General features: G+C 40.7%; 1 protein-coding gene across 1 annotated transcript in view; it reads right to left on the bottom strand.

Annotated features, from left to right (window-relative positions):
- Window positions 1-16,475, bottom strand: part of NCAM2 (neural cell adhesion molecule 2) — a 165,680-nt gene that overhangs the window by 55,073 nt on the left and 94,132 nt on the right. The window contains exons 8-9 of the mRNA XM_018557205.1: window positions 10,241-10,401; window positions 415-560 (exon numbers count right to left, since the gene is read on the bottom strand). Of these exons, the coding sequence (XP_018412707.1) occupies window positions 415-560; window positions 10,241-10,401 (307 nt within the window). The remainder of the gene's footprint in view (window positions 1-414; window positions 561-10,240; window positions 10,402-16,475) is intronic.

The following is a 16,475-nucleotide window of genomic DNA, read 5'->3' as shown; positions in this document are numbered from 1 at the left end:
TGGCCCCATTAGTTTCTATGGGAAAGAAAGGTTGTGCAGCTTAAACCAAGACTGCACAGCAAAGATTGCTGGATCAAAGCTGGAGGTAAGTATAAAACCTTTTAGACAGCACTCGGGGGGCAAACAATTAAAGAGCATGTTTTGGAGAAGATAAGGTGGAATGGATTTAACTTAATCTAGCTGTCCGATAGGGTAGATAGAGAAATCGACAGAAGAAATAGCAGATTATGGAGGAATACCAACCACTATCCAAATAAAAAAAAATAAGTGTTAGCTGGACATACATTTTAAACTGTATTTGCTACTTGTTAAGATTAATATCTGAATGTCCATAGCCTTGCAACAGTTCTTCTTTAAAGTAGCCATTTATTATTTACACATAATTGTCCGAAAAAACCCAAAAAACAATCTCACCTTGTCTCCACCATAAAAAGTCCTCCCATCACTTGCTCTCTTCCATGTAATCTCGGGGACAGGCTCGCCCTCTGCTTCACATGTCAACGTCGCATGACCGTTTTCAACAGTTGTCTCATTCTGCAGTTGTATAATATGAGGCTGCACTGTTAACAAAATTAATTACATTACTGCTAAAATTATTTAGTAGTATAACACTGAAACAAGACATGAGGACTGGAAAACAATTGCAAAAGCCTATGATCACCATTTGTACAAAAAATACTGGATCAGAAGCTGGGCAGCATAATACAATGAGTGTCAAGTTGCTGGGCCTCAATGCTGTCACATGGGAGTGTGGAGAGGTGCATAGTCCTGTATTAGTCATGAATTGTCACTATTTTTGGGCTTTGGCAGTGGACTGGGGGTACAGAAGGAATGCAGAGAAAGTGAATAATGAATATCTATTTCAACAAAAGAATATGAAACACTTCCAGAACAAATTTTGTCCTAAACGCTAAGCACTAATTGCAACAATGTAATATATATACTGTATATAGACCATGCAACCTATAGCCACCTAAATATAAAGCTGAAATCCAGGCTTAAATATCTATGTATACTTACAATGTTCCAGTTTGGCCCAATGTAAGTATTCATATTTGATATCTAGTAAGGCCACGGGGAGCCTGTAAAACATTGTAATATGTGCAGCTACTACAATGATTTCCAGCGATCTTCATGGTCCTGTACTGCCAATGCGCAGGGGGACTTCCCCTCTGCTGTGAAAACACAAAGGGTTGCTTGTTCGGCACAGAAGCCATTAATTAAATGCATACTATTTACATACACTCTTTAAAGTGTATGTTAACCCTAACAATGAACTTCTCTTATTTATTCCCATCTGGTTTAGTGAATATACCATTGAACATTTTGGTATCTTTGGTTATTTCTTCAATAAATGCAAAATGTCTGTTGATCCGGGCAAAAACCTTGTGAAATTCATGTGCTTTCTGCCTTTACTAACTAATATCAGCTAGTATTGTTCCCAGTTCCCTATCTTGACCCTTGTTGTTGTTCTGAGATGTTCTTAATGCCGGATTTATAAAATAAAAGACACACATGGATTTTTGAAGTGTCACAATTTTCCTTCCTTGGACAGTTGTATTGCTGGTAATTACTAGTTTATACCCAATGTAAAGTGGTACTGAAATCATAAAGTGAGATTTGTAATGTTAGAGGGAAAGTTTAAAAATATTAGTTGTGTCTAAACAGTATCCTGAAAATGTACCTTTTGTCTGCAACTCCTCCAGAAAAATAGCAATGCACTTCCTGGTATGTGAGGGTACTTAGGCACTCCTAAGCCTACAATCATATATATGTATACCTTCAGTGTGAGATGTAAGACACTGCTGCCTCTGACAGCTAGTCTAATGAGATTTGAAGTGAGATTTGGTGATGTCACCACTGTGTGCTCATTGTTCTCCTTGCTGGAGGCTTTGACATAAGTAAACAAGCCCTGCCTTGTCCAAGATGGCCACCCCCGCACAGAGACACAGTGAAGGACAAGGTATGGTAAGTCAGTAATGAGGAAAGATCTGCTGTTGAGAAGCCACAGGCAATGTTGGTGACTATCCCTTCACCCTCCACCTGCCTTTTTTGGGACAAAGTTCAGTTTCTCTTTGTGTTTTTGTAATTCTATTTTAAATCTGATATTTTTCCTGCCTGGGTCAATCTGCTAGATTTTTGTACATCAGCAAGCACCATTTTTATAAAGTGTATAATCACTTATTCCAAAATCTTGCTTTTGGCCTTAACTGCTTCATACCTATCCTGCAAGAAAAAGACCCAGATTGTGGTTACGGTAACACTCCGATCATTCTTGTGTACTGACTGTAAGATACAATCTAGCAGACACTCATTCCCCGGTGAACGCTTACAGGCTGCTGTTTCTAGAAAAGCAGCATAGCTTCATTCTTTTGTATTGCTTCCTTTCAACAGAATTATTACAGCACACACCATATAGCAGAGATATAGCAAGACAATTCTCCAGCTAAGGTTATAAGCTTGTGAGTCCTCAGTGATCTCTTGAATTATCTAAAATGACATTTTATATAGAAAATGTGCTGGCAGCAATAATGTATTTCTCAAATGAGTTCTTGAGAAACAGAATCAGTGTCAAATATGTTTTTTCTAGATGTATCTCAGCATTTACACATACCATTAAGACGTGGTTCACCGTATGGCTGCTTATCCTTACTGTTCTGTATATGTGATCAATTTAAAATCTAATCAATGTGAGTTTAAAGAGGCCCTATACTTTACCTATTTGTCGAAAACGGTCAAAGTCTTGAAGTTGCCTGCCCCCGACTTATTTATACTCAACCTTTGCTGATCATCCCCACCCCAAAGTCGCTCCTATCTTGATTAAAGCTAATGCAAAATACCAGCTGTTTTGAGGTATGGGGGAACATGTGACCTTCTTCCATGATTCAATGCCTGAGCTAAATGGCCAATTACCAGGCCCAAAAACTGTCACATGACAGTGGGGGGAGGCATCACCAGCCCTGTGTAAGCTCCAACAGGGTATTTTTATATGGCCGCAGTAGAGGAAGCAGCTGGGGGGTATAAGTAAGTCAGTGGTGGGCTAGCAAGATATTGTCCACACCTGTGTGAAAGAGGCTCTTTAAAGGATAACTGTACTTTAACACAAAGTGTACTTATCCTTTTTACCCCTTTGCCCTGACCTAAACTTACCCACTCACTCCCTCCACAGATGCATCTACCTACTTCAATCCAATGGCTGTGGCCTCCAATGATTGTTTACATCCAGGACCACAAGTTTTACTCTCCTAGTTGTACTTGCACATTACAGCCCCATAGACTTCCGAAGATGGAGGGGGGTGGTCCCAGGAGTGGCCAGGAGGGTGAGAGTTGCGGTGCTGGATCACTGAAAGCTGCGAGTGTCAGATCTAGGTAAGTATGCATATGTGGAGGTGGTGGCTACTTCACAGTTCCACTGTGTCTATGGAGGGGGCCATTGTTACATAGTAACATAGGGGTCTATTCACAAAGCTGCCAAAGGATCTGGCCGTAGCTTCGGCCGATCCTTCGGCTAGCTTCGGCCCCAGGACCCCTTCGGTTCAGGAGAACCGAGGGGGTGCTGTACGGGCTATTCACAATATGCCGCTCGGCGGCATTCGGCTATTCTCTCACTGCTGTTCGGGATCTTTCAGAATAGCCTGAACAGCAGTGTGAAGCCTGCCGGAGGTTCGGCTCAGCCGATCCAGATGTTGGATCGGCTGAGTCGAACTCCTTCTGCACTTCGGGTCAGCCGAACATGCTGAGCATGTTCGGCTGATCCGAAGCCACACGAAGCAAGCCGATGTACGGCGCATTTCAGCTGATGTACGGCTTAAATCAGCCGTACCAGCCTGAAGTGAATAGCCGAACAGTGTTCGGCTCACTTCACTTCTGATCGATCATTCACTCGGCTGCCCTCGGCAGCTTTGTGAATAGACCCCATAGTATGTACGGTTGAATAAAGACCAAGGTCCATCCAGTTAAACCTATGTGTGTGTGTGTGTGTGTGTGTGTGTATGTGTGTATATTTATCTTGCTCTAACACTTCAGATATCCCTGTAGATTCTGCGAAAGTAGAAACTCATCCAGAAGTTTCTTGAATTCATCAATGTTATCAGTAGATATCACCGCCTGTGGTAGAGAATTCCAAACTTTCACTACTCTCACAGTGAAATACCTCGTGCAAATTCTAAGATTGAACCCCCTCTCTTCTAACCTCTTGTTGCGTCCCTGGGTTCTGAATACAGTTTTGGGATTACTCAAGATGGGGCCAAACCAATGATTTATAAAGTGAAACTCTTTCATCCCTTGCCACAATTCCTCTTTTAATACAAGCCAGTATCTTGTTAGCTTTGCTGGCTGCTGCTTGGCATTGCATACTATTGCCAAATCTGTGATCTATGAGCACACCTGGTCTTTTTCTATTTCTGACTTCCCTAATGTAGCACCCCCCAAGTAGTAGCTTGCGCACATGTTCTTTACTCCCATGTGCATAACCTTACATTTTTCTACATTAAATCGCATTTGCCATCTTGTATCCCATACTTTAATTTTGCTTAGGTCTTGTTGTAGTGCAAATATCTCCTGTTCAGAATTTACTGCTCTGCAGAGTTTAGTATCATCCGCAAAAAAACAAAATTGAGCTATTTATTCCAATCTCTATTTCATGGATGAATAACATGAACAGGATCAGTCCCAGGACTGAACCCTGGGGCACCCTTGCCCAATTAGCGAATTACCTATTTATCACTACCCGCTGGGTCTGTTCTTGCAGCCAATTTTACACCCATGTACATACAATTCCATCTAGACTTATAGACCTTATTTTATGCATTACACATTTGTGGGATACTGTGTCAAATGCTTTACCAAAGTCCAGATACACCACATCTACTGGTTTTCCTTTGTCTAATTTAGTACTTAATTCCTCATAATATGTTAATAGATTGATCTGACAAGAACAGTCCTTCATGAAACCATGTTGGTTACCACTTATGATACCAGTTTTATTTGTAAATTCCTGCATGTAGTCCTGTATCATGCCTTCAAATATTGTAAACACTATTGATGTTAAGCTGACAGGCCGGTAGTTACCTGGGTCACTTCTTTTCCCCTTTTTAAATATTGGTACTACATTTGCTCTCCTCCAGTCAGCTAGGACCATACCTGTCATTAAAATGTCCATAAACATCTTCTACAAGGGTCTGGCTAAGACTTGATTAAGTTCCTTTAGTACCTTGGATGTAACCCGTCTGGTCCTGGTGATTTGTTTACATTTATTCTTTCTAATCTCTGTATTACTCAACTAATGGTTGTCACCCTAGGCTGCTCTCCTGATATAGACTACAAACATGTCCTTATCTCTCCATCTCCATTATCTAGGAGGCAGAAAAAATGGGTTGTTTACAAAAGATGGCTAGAAAAGAAAATGACCTTCGGTGCAGCTCACAAGAATGACAAGCACTCTGCATTTCTGGCAGAATCAATAGGTATCTTCTTTAAGTGTTAAACATTTTCTTAGCCTGAGAAAAAAAAAAACTAATGAAGCCACAACATCTAAGGACTGGTAAGCTGTTATATACTATATTTTTGGTCTTGGGTTTCCATATGAGTTTTAATATGTGCATAGACAGCCAAAATTATGCACATGCATCAGTGCTGTCGTATTTTCCCTGTACATACACTAATTTTGAATGTAGATAGGCAAATCTTCTCCTGAAGTGAGGCTCATTTGGCTCTGCAAGACAAATATTCATATTTAACAGCAAGAGCTGTCAAAGAGCCACTTAACAGTTCACTATAATACAGACTGACAGTGCCCTCCCTCCTCAAATAGGAAGCCAGAGCTCTAAGGGATATTGACAGTCTAACTCTCTGGGTGACCTTCAATCACCTGGAAGGATCCAATGACGATCTCAGTTTTAAGGCTTACAGGTTGAGTCTTTCTGCCTCCATGACATAGCAGACATGTAGTAGTATACAGTAGACTGCAATGCTTCAAGTTTTAAAGTGCATACAAAGTACGTTATTAATACAAAATGTATCTTATTTGTGTATCACTCAGTTTTAGATTCTCAAATTATCTCTTAATTTGTGCTGTTTGGAGCGGTGGCTACTTTACAACACACACAGGAACCATGGGAAACAAAAGTAGCCTCCTTCCAGAAGGAAGGACAGTGTCAGCACCAATTCAGAGATGATTTGTGGATCTACAGCCGAGTCATACACAAATAAGACACCAATTCATTAATAGTTAGGATACGTGAATGCATTTTTAAGATTTAACTCCTGCGTTTAGTGTCACTTTAACATCTCTGTTTTTCTCCAACAGCCACACTGTGTTCACCCAATATTTATCAGTCTGTCTCCATCTGCTCTTTGAGGGTAAGCAGCATGGAGAGAGCTGGATTTGCTGCACGTTTTGTACAAAGCAATCACCTCTAGCTGCAAGTGTGCACAAGCATGCACACTTTTGTTCAGATACATGTGCACAACATGTATCTCAAACTCTTGCAGCCGCATTCCCACTGGTTTGTGGCTTCGTGTGGAACTTTACATCAAAGCAGAGAAGAGATCGATACTGCATTGTCTTTAATGGGTGAATCACTCCTTATATTAAAAAAAAAATCAAGCCAGTAAATTGTTAATACAAATGTGTTTGCTATAAAGGTTTTTATGCATTTGAATGTCATTTTGTGTATTTAAAGAGCAAAAGATAAAGAAAGATCAGAATGGACTAGATGGTAGCTGAGCTGTCCTAGAAGCATTGTGATTAGTTATAAAACCTGCAGAGCGCATGGCTGAATCCGTGACAGGTGTCTTAACCTTGATAACAAGCCAGACCTGACTGCATCTGCCAAAAAATCTTTCTAAATGAAATCTGGATAAATCTGCTCATAAATTGATCAAATGGCAGGCATACCTCCCAAGCGCCGGACCTGAGATGCTCCTTTTTGGCAGCTGGTTCTCTACAAACATAAGCAATGCAAGCTTCGTATCTGACAGCATTACAGCAGTAAAAAATAAGAACAAACATATTGTCTAATTAGCTAAATGGAAGGTATCATGCATGTTCAGTGAGCACACATTTTTAGATATTACTGCAATGCGTATATTACTTTAAAGTGTATGTAATCCAAAAAACAATATTTCAATGATTGTCTTCCTTAAAGGAGAACTATGAGGTGAGTGATTTACACTCATCCTCATAGTTAGAGCCAACGTGTGACATTGAAACTGTCACACTTGGACTCTATAGATCCGGAAGTGAGCCAACACATACCGTCGCTTGCTCACTTCCCGATTATCTCTCTGCAGTGAGTGGTGAGTGTCAATCACCATTTCCCGCAGTGATTCCCCGCCTCCCCTCTCAGATCCCCCACTGCTGACTGGAGGAACGGACTGGGAGGGGGCGGGTACAGTTGGCTCTGTCTCTAGATAGGCAGAGCCCATTGTCACTCAGCCAGCTGGGTGGATCTCAACAGTATTGTCGGGATCCGTCCCGACTGCATTGCTCTCAGTATATCGCGGGCAATAGCCCACGATATACTGAGGTTTGGGTAATGGCTATATACTGAGCTTTGGGTTGAGGGCATGGCTACAGGCATGGCTACGGGCATGGCTATGGTGCCATTCACTTCAATCGGACTGGAGCGCACTGCTTATGGTGTGAACTAACCCTAAGGCCTGGTTCACACCTGAACGTTTTGTAGCTTGTTCAACGCTCGACGAACGCTCCACAAAACGCTCAAACATCTAAATCCCATTGTATTCAATGGGTCTGGTTCACACCTTGCCGTATTTTTGCCCGTCCGAACGCGATAAAAAACGGCCTATGCCCAAAGAAGTACATGTACTTCTTTGGGGCGTTTTGGTCTCGCATTTCCATTGGGATACAGCCAAGTAGCCCTTGGAAACGGCGACAAACGCGCATATTCAATACGCCTAGGTGTGAACCCAGCCTAAGCCCTGCGTCCAGTAGACATGTGCGATTCGTTTTGGAAAAATTAGTTAGCTGTAGTCTGTACACAATTTCGTTTGTGGGCGAATTTTTATTGCAGCAAAGTGACAAAAAAATTTTTATGTCACTTTGCTGCAATGAAACAAACGATACGAACATGAAACAGAAATGAACATTAGTCCAAATCCCTAAAAACAAAATAACACAAAATCCGAATCAAAACAAGCTGAAACGGAAAAAAATTTCCCCGGTACACATGTCTAGTGTCCAGCGCGTCACAAAGCCCTGCATCCAGCGGGTAATGTGACTGTGGGTGGGGACACTAGAGTGTAAGCTCCTCTGTACAGAGACTGATGTAACTGGGGGGAGGACATTAGAGTGTAAGCTCCTCTGTACAGAGACTGATGTGACTGTGGGGGGACGTTAGAGTGTAAGCTCCTCTGTACAGAGCCTGATATGACTGGGGGGGCATTCGAGTGTAAGCTCCTCTGTACAGAGACTGATGTGACTGGGGTGGGGACATTAGAGGGTAAGCCCCGGTCCCATCAGTCTCTGTACATAGGATGCCTAAAGCCGTGTATGGGGCCCCAAAATTTCTGAAGGCTGCGCTGATGCTACGCACATGCTACACTATCCTATGGTAGATGCAAAGAAAATCTCATAGTGTCATAAGGTTTTAAGTAAGGTTTCTCTGCTCATTCATACCATTTATTTTTTTACACTTAGTCCTTTTCTGATAATAATGTACCAGTAATCACACGCTAGTCATCATGTTACTTCCTACAATATAACACTTTACATTCTTGCAAATTATTTATCTTTCAACTTTCACAGGTGATAATGCTTTCATAGCTACAATATGTCAATTATGAAAGAGTTCTAAAAAGATAAATGTACTTTCACCATATATCCTTTATTTCAACTTGTTCTTGCAGTCTAAAATGACTGTTTCAAGGGAAACCTGATCTGCTGATAACTACAATTTTCAGACACCAAGCCTGTAGCTTTCCACATGTGAGTTCACCTTCATTTCTCTTCCTAAAGCAGCCTCTCCCATCTACAATGCCCTCTAGTGGTTGCAAAGAGCAACTTGTTTTTAATAGAGGCTGTTGAATCACCCGCTGGCTTCTTATACAGGTGAAACTCGAATAATTAGAATATCGTGCAAAAGTAATTGCAGTAAGTGCTGCAAAAGGGGCCCAAACCAAGTACTGAGTACATATGCATGCTTGTACTTTTCAGAGGTCCGATATTGTTCTATGTACAATCCTTGTTTTATTGATTGCATGTAATAATCTACTTTTTTGAGGTTGTAGATTTGCGGTTCTTGGGGCTTTCATGAGCTGTAAGCCATAATCATCACAATTATGACAAATCACGGCTTGAATTATCTTGCTTTGCATGTAATGAGTCTATCTCATATATTAGTTTCACCTTTTAAGTTGCATTAGTGAAATAAATGAACTTTGCACGATATTCTAATTATTCGAGTTTCACCTGTATATCTTGGAGATTTTATTCATGAGATCTCTGCACCAGATGAATTTCACTCATAAGCTGCAGCCATTAGGGAGGTCTTATCCTCGCTACTGTAATTTTCATTTTTATTATAGGTATCTCAGCAAAGGATTTAGTCTCTTGCTTCATAAACAGGGAACGCATGTAATAGTGTTTCACTGCCACACAGAAATAGCCCTTTAAAGTGAATGTTAAGCCAAAACTTTATTTTTTAGTTTTAAATATAGTATGGAAGGGTGAACAACAGGTTATTGTTTTGCTGCATATGTCTTGTTAGTGAGATTTCCCTTCATTGCTGCCCTGGAGACACAACAAGAAAATTCCCATCATAAAGAGTTGATGTTAAGAACAGGTGTCCCCATGGGAGGGGTTTGCATCACTTCTTTGGCACAAAGACAGTAATAAAAAATCTATTCAAAACTAAAAAAAAAACCCTTCTTTTTACACACACTTTTTAAATATTTAAACGTAGTACTGCTTTAGGGCAGGTTCACACCATTTCCTGGAGGAGATCTGGTCCGGAAAATGGTGGGAACTGTCTTGCAGTTCCAGTGCATTCTAGACCAGACAAAATAAGACATGCAGTGTTTTTCTGGTCTGGTCTTGAATGGACTGCGCTGGTGTGAACAGAGGCCAGAAATATGATAGGGATACATTAGGATGCATTTTGGGTCTGGAAACAATCTGGTCTGGTTTGGAGATGATCAGGATGTGGTGTGAATGGGCCCCATATTGCAACTCTTATGTTGTAAAAGATGCCAGCAGTACACAACATAACAGACTTACCAAACACCTGTAGAAAGGACGGTTTTTCAGTGACTCCAGCTTTGTTTGTTGCTCTGCAGGTATAGGAGCCTGCATCACTGTTGATAATGTTCTTTATGGTTAATTCCGTGTTATCTTCTCTTAATAAATACTTTTCATTTTCTTCAATCATTCTCCCGTTCCTAGGAAAAGCAACAACATATCAATTCTTTTAAATAATACATAGCTGTTTGAGTCTACAGCCAGGTAAAGGAAGTTTTGGACTGTATTGCATGGTCTGTTACTTCCACTGACCCTAACTGGAAAAAAAAAAAACATTCAACATCAAATGTGTTTCATGCCACTTATGCATAATGCCCTGTTTTTATCCAGCCCTAACAAAAGATGCAATGTTCTATTAAAAGGATATACTTTACTACACAATCAAACTGGTTACAGTCATTAGTGGTCTGAATTCAACTATGGAAAACCTTACCCAAAGTGTGAGGCGAAGTAAGGCTAAGTAATATAGACATGTTTTCTGACAGAATCTCATTAACAGTGGGGAGTAGTGATGAGCAAATCCTTGCAAATCCACTCTGCCATTGATTCACTGGAGCAGATGCTGAGATTTGTTTCACCAAGCAGAAATATGCAATCCACCCAGTGTATGGTAATTTGACCATTACTATTTAATTTGGGTATTCCTTCTAACCAATAAAGAGAGGGTGCAGGGGACCATAACGTGCCATTCTTAACCCCCCTCCAGGATTTTATATAGAATGCCCCATGAACCTATTTCTGTCTACGACCTGTAGATTAACATTTATCTGCAGCTATTTAAAGGCAATCACATGGCTTTGTTTATAAACTAATCAGTGACAACTGGTCAAATCCTAGCCAGTGACAAACTCCCTTAAAGGAGAACTATGAGGTGAGTGCTTTTCACTCACCTCATAGTTCTAGCCGACCTGTGACAATGAGACTGTCACAGGTCGGCTCAGTAGATCGGGAGGTGAGCGAACACATACCGGGTTCGCTCGCCTCTCGATCCTGTCACGGCTCTCTGCCGTGACAGGGGGAGGGGCTGGATTCCCCTCTTCCCGCTCCGATCTGCCAGCGCTGACTGGCGGAACGGACAGGGGGAGGGTACAGCTGGCTCTGCCTCTAGATAGGCAGAGCCAGCTGTCACTCACGCAGCTTGGCGGATCCCGTCATCTAAGTCAGGATCCACTCGGGCTGTGGCATCTCAGTATACCGCGAGCTGTAGCTCGCGGTATACTGAGCTTAGGGTAACGGGAGGACGCTAGTTTGTGTCCTCCAGTTACCCTAAGGAGAACTATGGGGAAAAACACTGACCCCATAGTTCTCCTTTAACATTTCTGTTCCAGGTGGTCTCTGTACACTTTTATCTCTGGTACAGGATTCTTAAAGCCCATTGAAACTTTCATCTTTATTTGACTTAATGCATTCCAGGTGCCAGCATGCAGTAAGGAAGGACCATTGCTCTTTGTGTTGAAGCAATGGTCTCCCTGCAGAAGTCTGGCACGCCCCCTTCTGAGATCTATGGCTCTCCAATCAGCAAAACTCATGTTCCCCGTTGATTGGAGAGCTCTCTCTCTGACTAAATAGTGGGTGGACCTTTGCAGATATAATATAAAATAAATTAGCTCCAATGTATTATTTATATTGGGCAATGCAATATATATCTATATCTTTATATACAATATATATACAATATATAGATATAGATCTATATCTATATATAGATAGATCTATATCTATCTATATATAGATATAGATCTATCTATATATAGATATATATAATACACATATACAGAACATATATATTTAATACTTATTTATGGTTTAGCCATCTGTGTATATCAGGTAGCAAAACACTATTGGATTTATTTAATTAAAATAATGATTATTTGAGGAATGTCAGCTAGTAAATGTAACACCGAAGAGTAGTAATTTTCATAATATATCATCAATCATCATATGCCAGTTATGACACGATGTCACTGAGACATTGCCCCTATAAATGCTTAATTTAATCTGTAACAGATTGGGGAGTTAGGGAACACATATCTTTACTGTCACCTGACAGTGTCATTTAGATTGCCTCCCTCCAGACTGAGAAATGACAGACAGAGAAAAACTAATAGAGAGATTACTGATCTCTTCAGAGATATACTGATTCGAAGCATACCTATTATTTGTTCCAAGATGGCTATGGTACACCAACCATAGAGGTACAGTATTACAGCAGCAGTCAAGTGTTACTTTCATTATTTAACCAGCACAAAAGAAATAAAAGCTAATCATCCTGATTTACTGAAGGGTGAAATAAGTTTGCTTTTTTTTTCCAGCTGAAACATATTCACTAAACTTTTAGTACTCCAATGTCTTTCATTTGTTTTTGTTTTTTTTTGTAAAATGGTTAAAAAAACATAAAAAAAATAATGAATTAGCATGCTCTCAGTACACATATATAAAACATGTGAAGATAATTATTTTAATAAAACAACTGTATATAAGAGTTCTGGGAAGGGGTAAGTGGCCATAAGCCACTGACATTTTGTAAATTTTAACTAAATCTGTGCTCTAAGTGCTACAATATTTGCTCATATTTACAATATAAGCATTTAGCATTTGAGGGCTAGTTCACTCCATGTGCGTTCGAACTGCACTGGTTGTTTTTTTCAGCACAGCTGGAATGCAAGACACGGCAATTTGCCTTCTCATGGATGGGCTTTGTTCACACCTCCATGTTCCGGTGGTATCTGATATTTGTGACATTTCAATACAGTTCTACAAAAAATAAAGAAACAGTGTGATGTGGCTTGATTGAGCACATTGGCACTGTTCAGGGAAACACATGCCAGCAGCCGACTGCTGGTTTGACCATACCCTAAAGATGAAATATGAATGTTACACAGAAATAAAAGACAGACATTGATGCAGCTCTGTAGTCATTAACACGTCATTACATTTATTTTGTTAAAGGAGAACTATGGGGTGAGTGTTTTTCCCCATAGTTCTCCTTAGGGTAATGGGAGGACACAAACTAGCGTCCTCCTGTCACCCTAAGCTCAGTATACTGCGAGCTACATCTCATAGTTCTCCTTTAAATGCAAGCAGTACCAAAATCTGACATGGTGTCAGGTTCTTGCAGTCTACCGCCAGTCAGCGCTGGCAGATCGGAGCGGGGAGAGGGGAATCCAGCCCCTCCCCCTGTCACGGCAGAGAGCCGTGACAGGATCGAGAGGTGAGTGAACCCGGTATGTGTTCGCTCACCTCGAGATCTACTGAGCCGACCTGTGACAGTCTCATTGTCATAGATCGGCTAGAACTATGAGGTGAGTGGAAATCACTCATCTCATAGTTCTCCTTTAAATGCAAGCAGTACCAAAATCTGACTTGGTGTCAGGTTCTTGCAGTCTACTGTACAGTCTATACAGCAAAGCTTAGATGGGGGGATAGGCAAATGGAGCCTGCAAGGAGTATACTGATAGGAGAAGAGTGACACAGACATGAGCTTATCCGGGTGATGTTTTTCCTGTCACTGTTCTTTCAAAAGGTGCAAGTAAAAGTGAAAATGCAGCAGAGAAACATCATTTCCCCTCCCAATTGGCAGGGCTGTGTTGTGGATCTGTGCAAAGCTCAGAGATGGAAATCTCAGAGCTGGATGGACAAAAATACAAATCATTTGAAAAGGTAAAGCTCTCATATATGCATTTCATCTGCATATTTAGCTACTTGCCTGGAGTTCGGCTTTAAAGTATTCTACATTTATATCCACTAGTTTGAAAATGTTTCTGAATCTATACATAATGATTGTCCTCATATATCCCACTTCAGGTAAGCACATGTCATAATGAAATATTAATTAAAAGATTTGAGCAAGTAAGTTACTCCAGAATGATAAATTATTAGATTAATTTGAGTTGAGTGATTCTGGAGATTGGACCGTCTGAAAATCCACAATTTCCTGAATTCATAATTTAATACATGCCTTGATTAATTCAGCTGGCACCATAAGTGATTACAAGCAGAATCACTTCAGTGGACTGCAAATGAATTTGGCTGTTAAGTTCCCAAATGATTTTACTTTGCAAGAAATAGTATCTATATTTCTGTGTATCAGATTTAACTACACTTTTCAATCACCAGTACATTTATTAAATTTCATTGGGGGCAACACTTGTGTATAACTGGATGGATTTAAGGTGACAATGTTGTCTACTTTAATTAGATTTAAAGTGGAACTCCAGCCAAAACATTTTTGATAGAGCGAGGAAGACTTAGAAGCTTTTGGTTTTTTTTGCTGTCTGTGTCCTGCTTTTAGGTGAGAGGTGACATTAAATCTTCCAACAAGGGACAATTGCAAAAAATGTAAGCCAGACAGAAAACCTAATCCTTATCCATTCTCCTCAAAACAAAAGTAAAGACAAAACTGTTTTAAACATTACAATTAACCATGTTATTGTTCATGCTCCTAAATAGGTTTCTAAATATATATATATATACATATATACACTATATTGCCAAAACTATTGGGACGCCTGCCTTTACACGCACATGAACTTTAATGGTATCCCAGTCTTAGTCTGTCGGGTTCAATATTGAGTTGCCCCAACCTTTGCTGCTATAACAGCTTCAGCTCCTTTGGGAAAGCGTCCACAAGGTTTAGGAGTGTGTCTATGGGAATGTTTGACCATTCTTCCAGAAGCGCATTTGTAAGGTCAGGTACTGATGTTGGAGGAGAAGGCCTGGCTCGCAGTCTCCGCTCTAATTCATCCCAAAGGTGTGCTATCTGACTGAGGTCAGGACTCTGTGCAGGACAGTCAAATTCCTCCACCCCAAACTTGCTCATCTATGTCTTTATGGACCTTGCTTTGTGCACTGGTGCCCAGTCATGTTGGAATAGGAAGGGGCCATCCCCAAACTGTTCCCACATAGTTGGGAGCATGAAATTGTCCAAAATGTCTTGGTACAAAGGGGCCAAGCCCAACCCCTGAAAAAAAAAACCACACACCATAATCCCCCCTCCACCAAACTTTACAGCCAAGTACCGTTCTCCTGGCAACCGCCAAACCCAGACACGGCCATCGGATTGCCAGACAGAGAAGCATGATTCATCACTCCAGAGAACACGTCTCCACTTCGTCCAGTGGTGGCATGCTTTACACCACTGCATCTGACGCTTTGCATTGCACTTGGTGATGTAAGGCTTGGATGCAGCTGCTCGGTCATGGAAACCTATTCCATGAAGCCCTCTACGCACTGTTGTTGTGCCAATCTGAAGGCCACACAAAGTTTGGACCCTGTTGCTGTTGTTCCCAGTTGCTTCCACATTGTTACAATACCACTAACACTTGACCATGGAATATTTAGTAGCAAGGAAATTTCACTGACTGGACTTATTGCACAGGTGGCAACCTATCACGGGACCATGCTTGGATTCACTGAGCTCCTGAGAGCGACCCATTCTTTCACCAATGTTTGTAGAAGAATCTGCATGCCTAGGTGCTTGATTTTATACACCCGTGACCATGGAGGTGATTGGAACACCTGAATCCAATGATTTGGAGGGGTGTCCCAATACTTTTGGCAATTTAGTGTATATACAGTATATATATTCCCTCCAACTATGTATTATTTCTGTTTATTTACTTTAAATGCTTAGGTAGGATTTATTTTTTGCATTTATATTTCAATCAACCCATAGTCCCTGGTTCAAATCCCACCCAGGATGCTGTCTGCATGGAGTTTGCATGTTCTCCCTGCATTTGTGTAGGTTTCCTCCAGGTTCTCAGATTTCATCCCATACTCCAAAGACATGCTGGTCGGTTAATTTGCTCTTGTCTAAATTGGCCCTAGTATCAAAGCATATAATCAACCTTGAATGACATACAAAATTCACAAATACTAAACCCATGTGCTATAACAAAATTTGTGTTTATTTTTTCAGGTATTATTTTGGACTTTCTACATGTACAGCACCGCCTTTCAATTTCTACTTAAGCCCATCCAGCTGACACAACACAATTATTATTTTTTTCCTCAACTAGCTCACCATTTGCATAAATAAATACAGCTTCTTTACAGGTTGTTGAAGGTCATGTGTCGGCATATACACTTAGGGAATTTTTTACAACTGGAGCAGACAGAATCTGGAGCAGTTGTCCATGGCGACCAATCAACTTATCTTTTTAGATTGTTCAGTTAATTAAATATAGAATCTGATTGGTTGCCATGGACAACTGCT

Source organism: Nanorana parkeri, unplaced genomic scaffold (assembly GCF_000935625.1).
Source record: "Nanorana parkeri isolate BGI_ZX_2015 unplaced genomic scaffold, ASM93562v1 scaffold272, whole genome shotgun sequence".
NCBI lineage: Eukaryota > Metazoa > Chordata > Amphibia > Anura > Dicroglossidae > Nanorana > Nanorana parkeri.
Note: the sequence above shows the minus strand (reverse complement) of the source record. Positions and strands in the feature narration are given on the sequence as shown.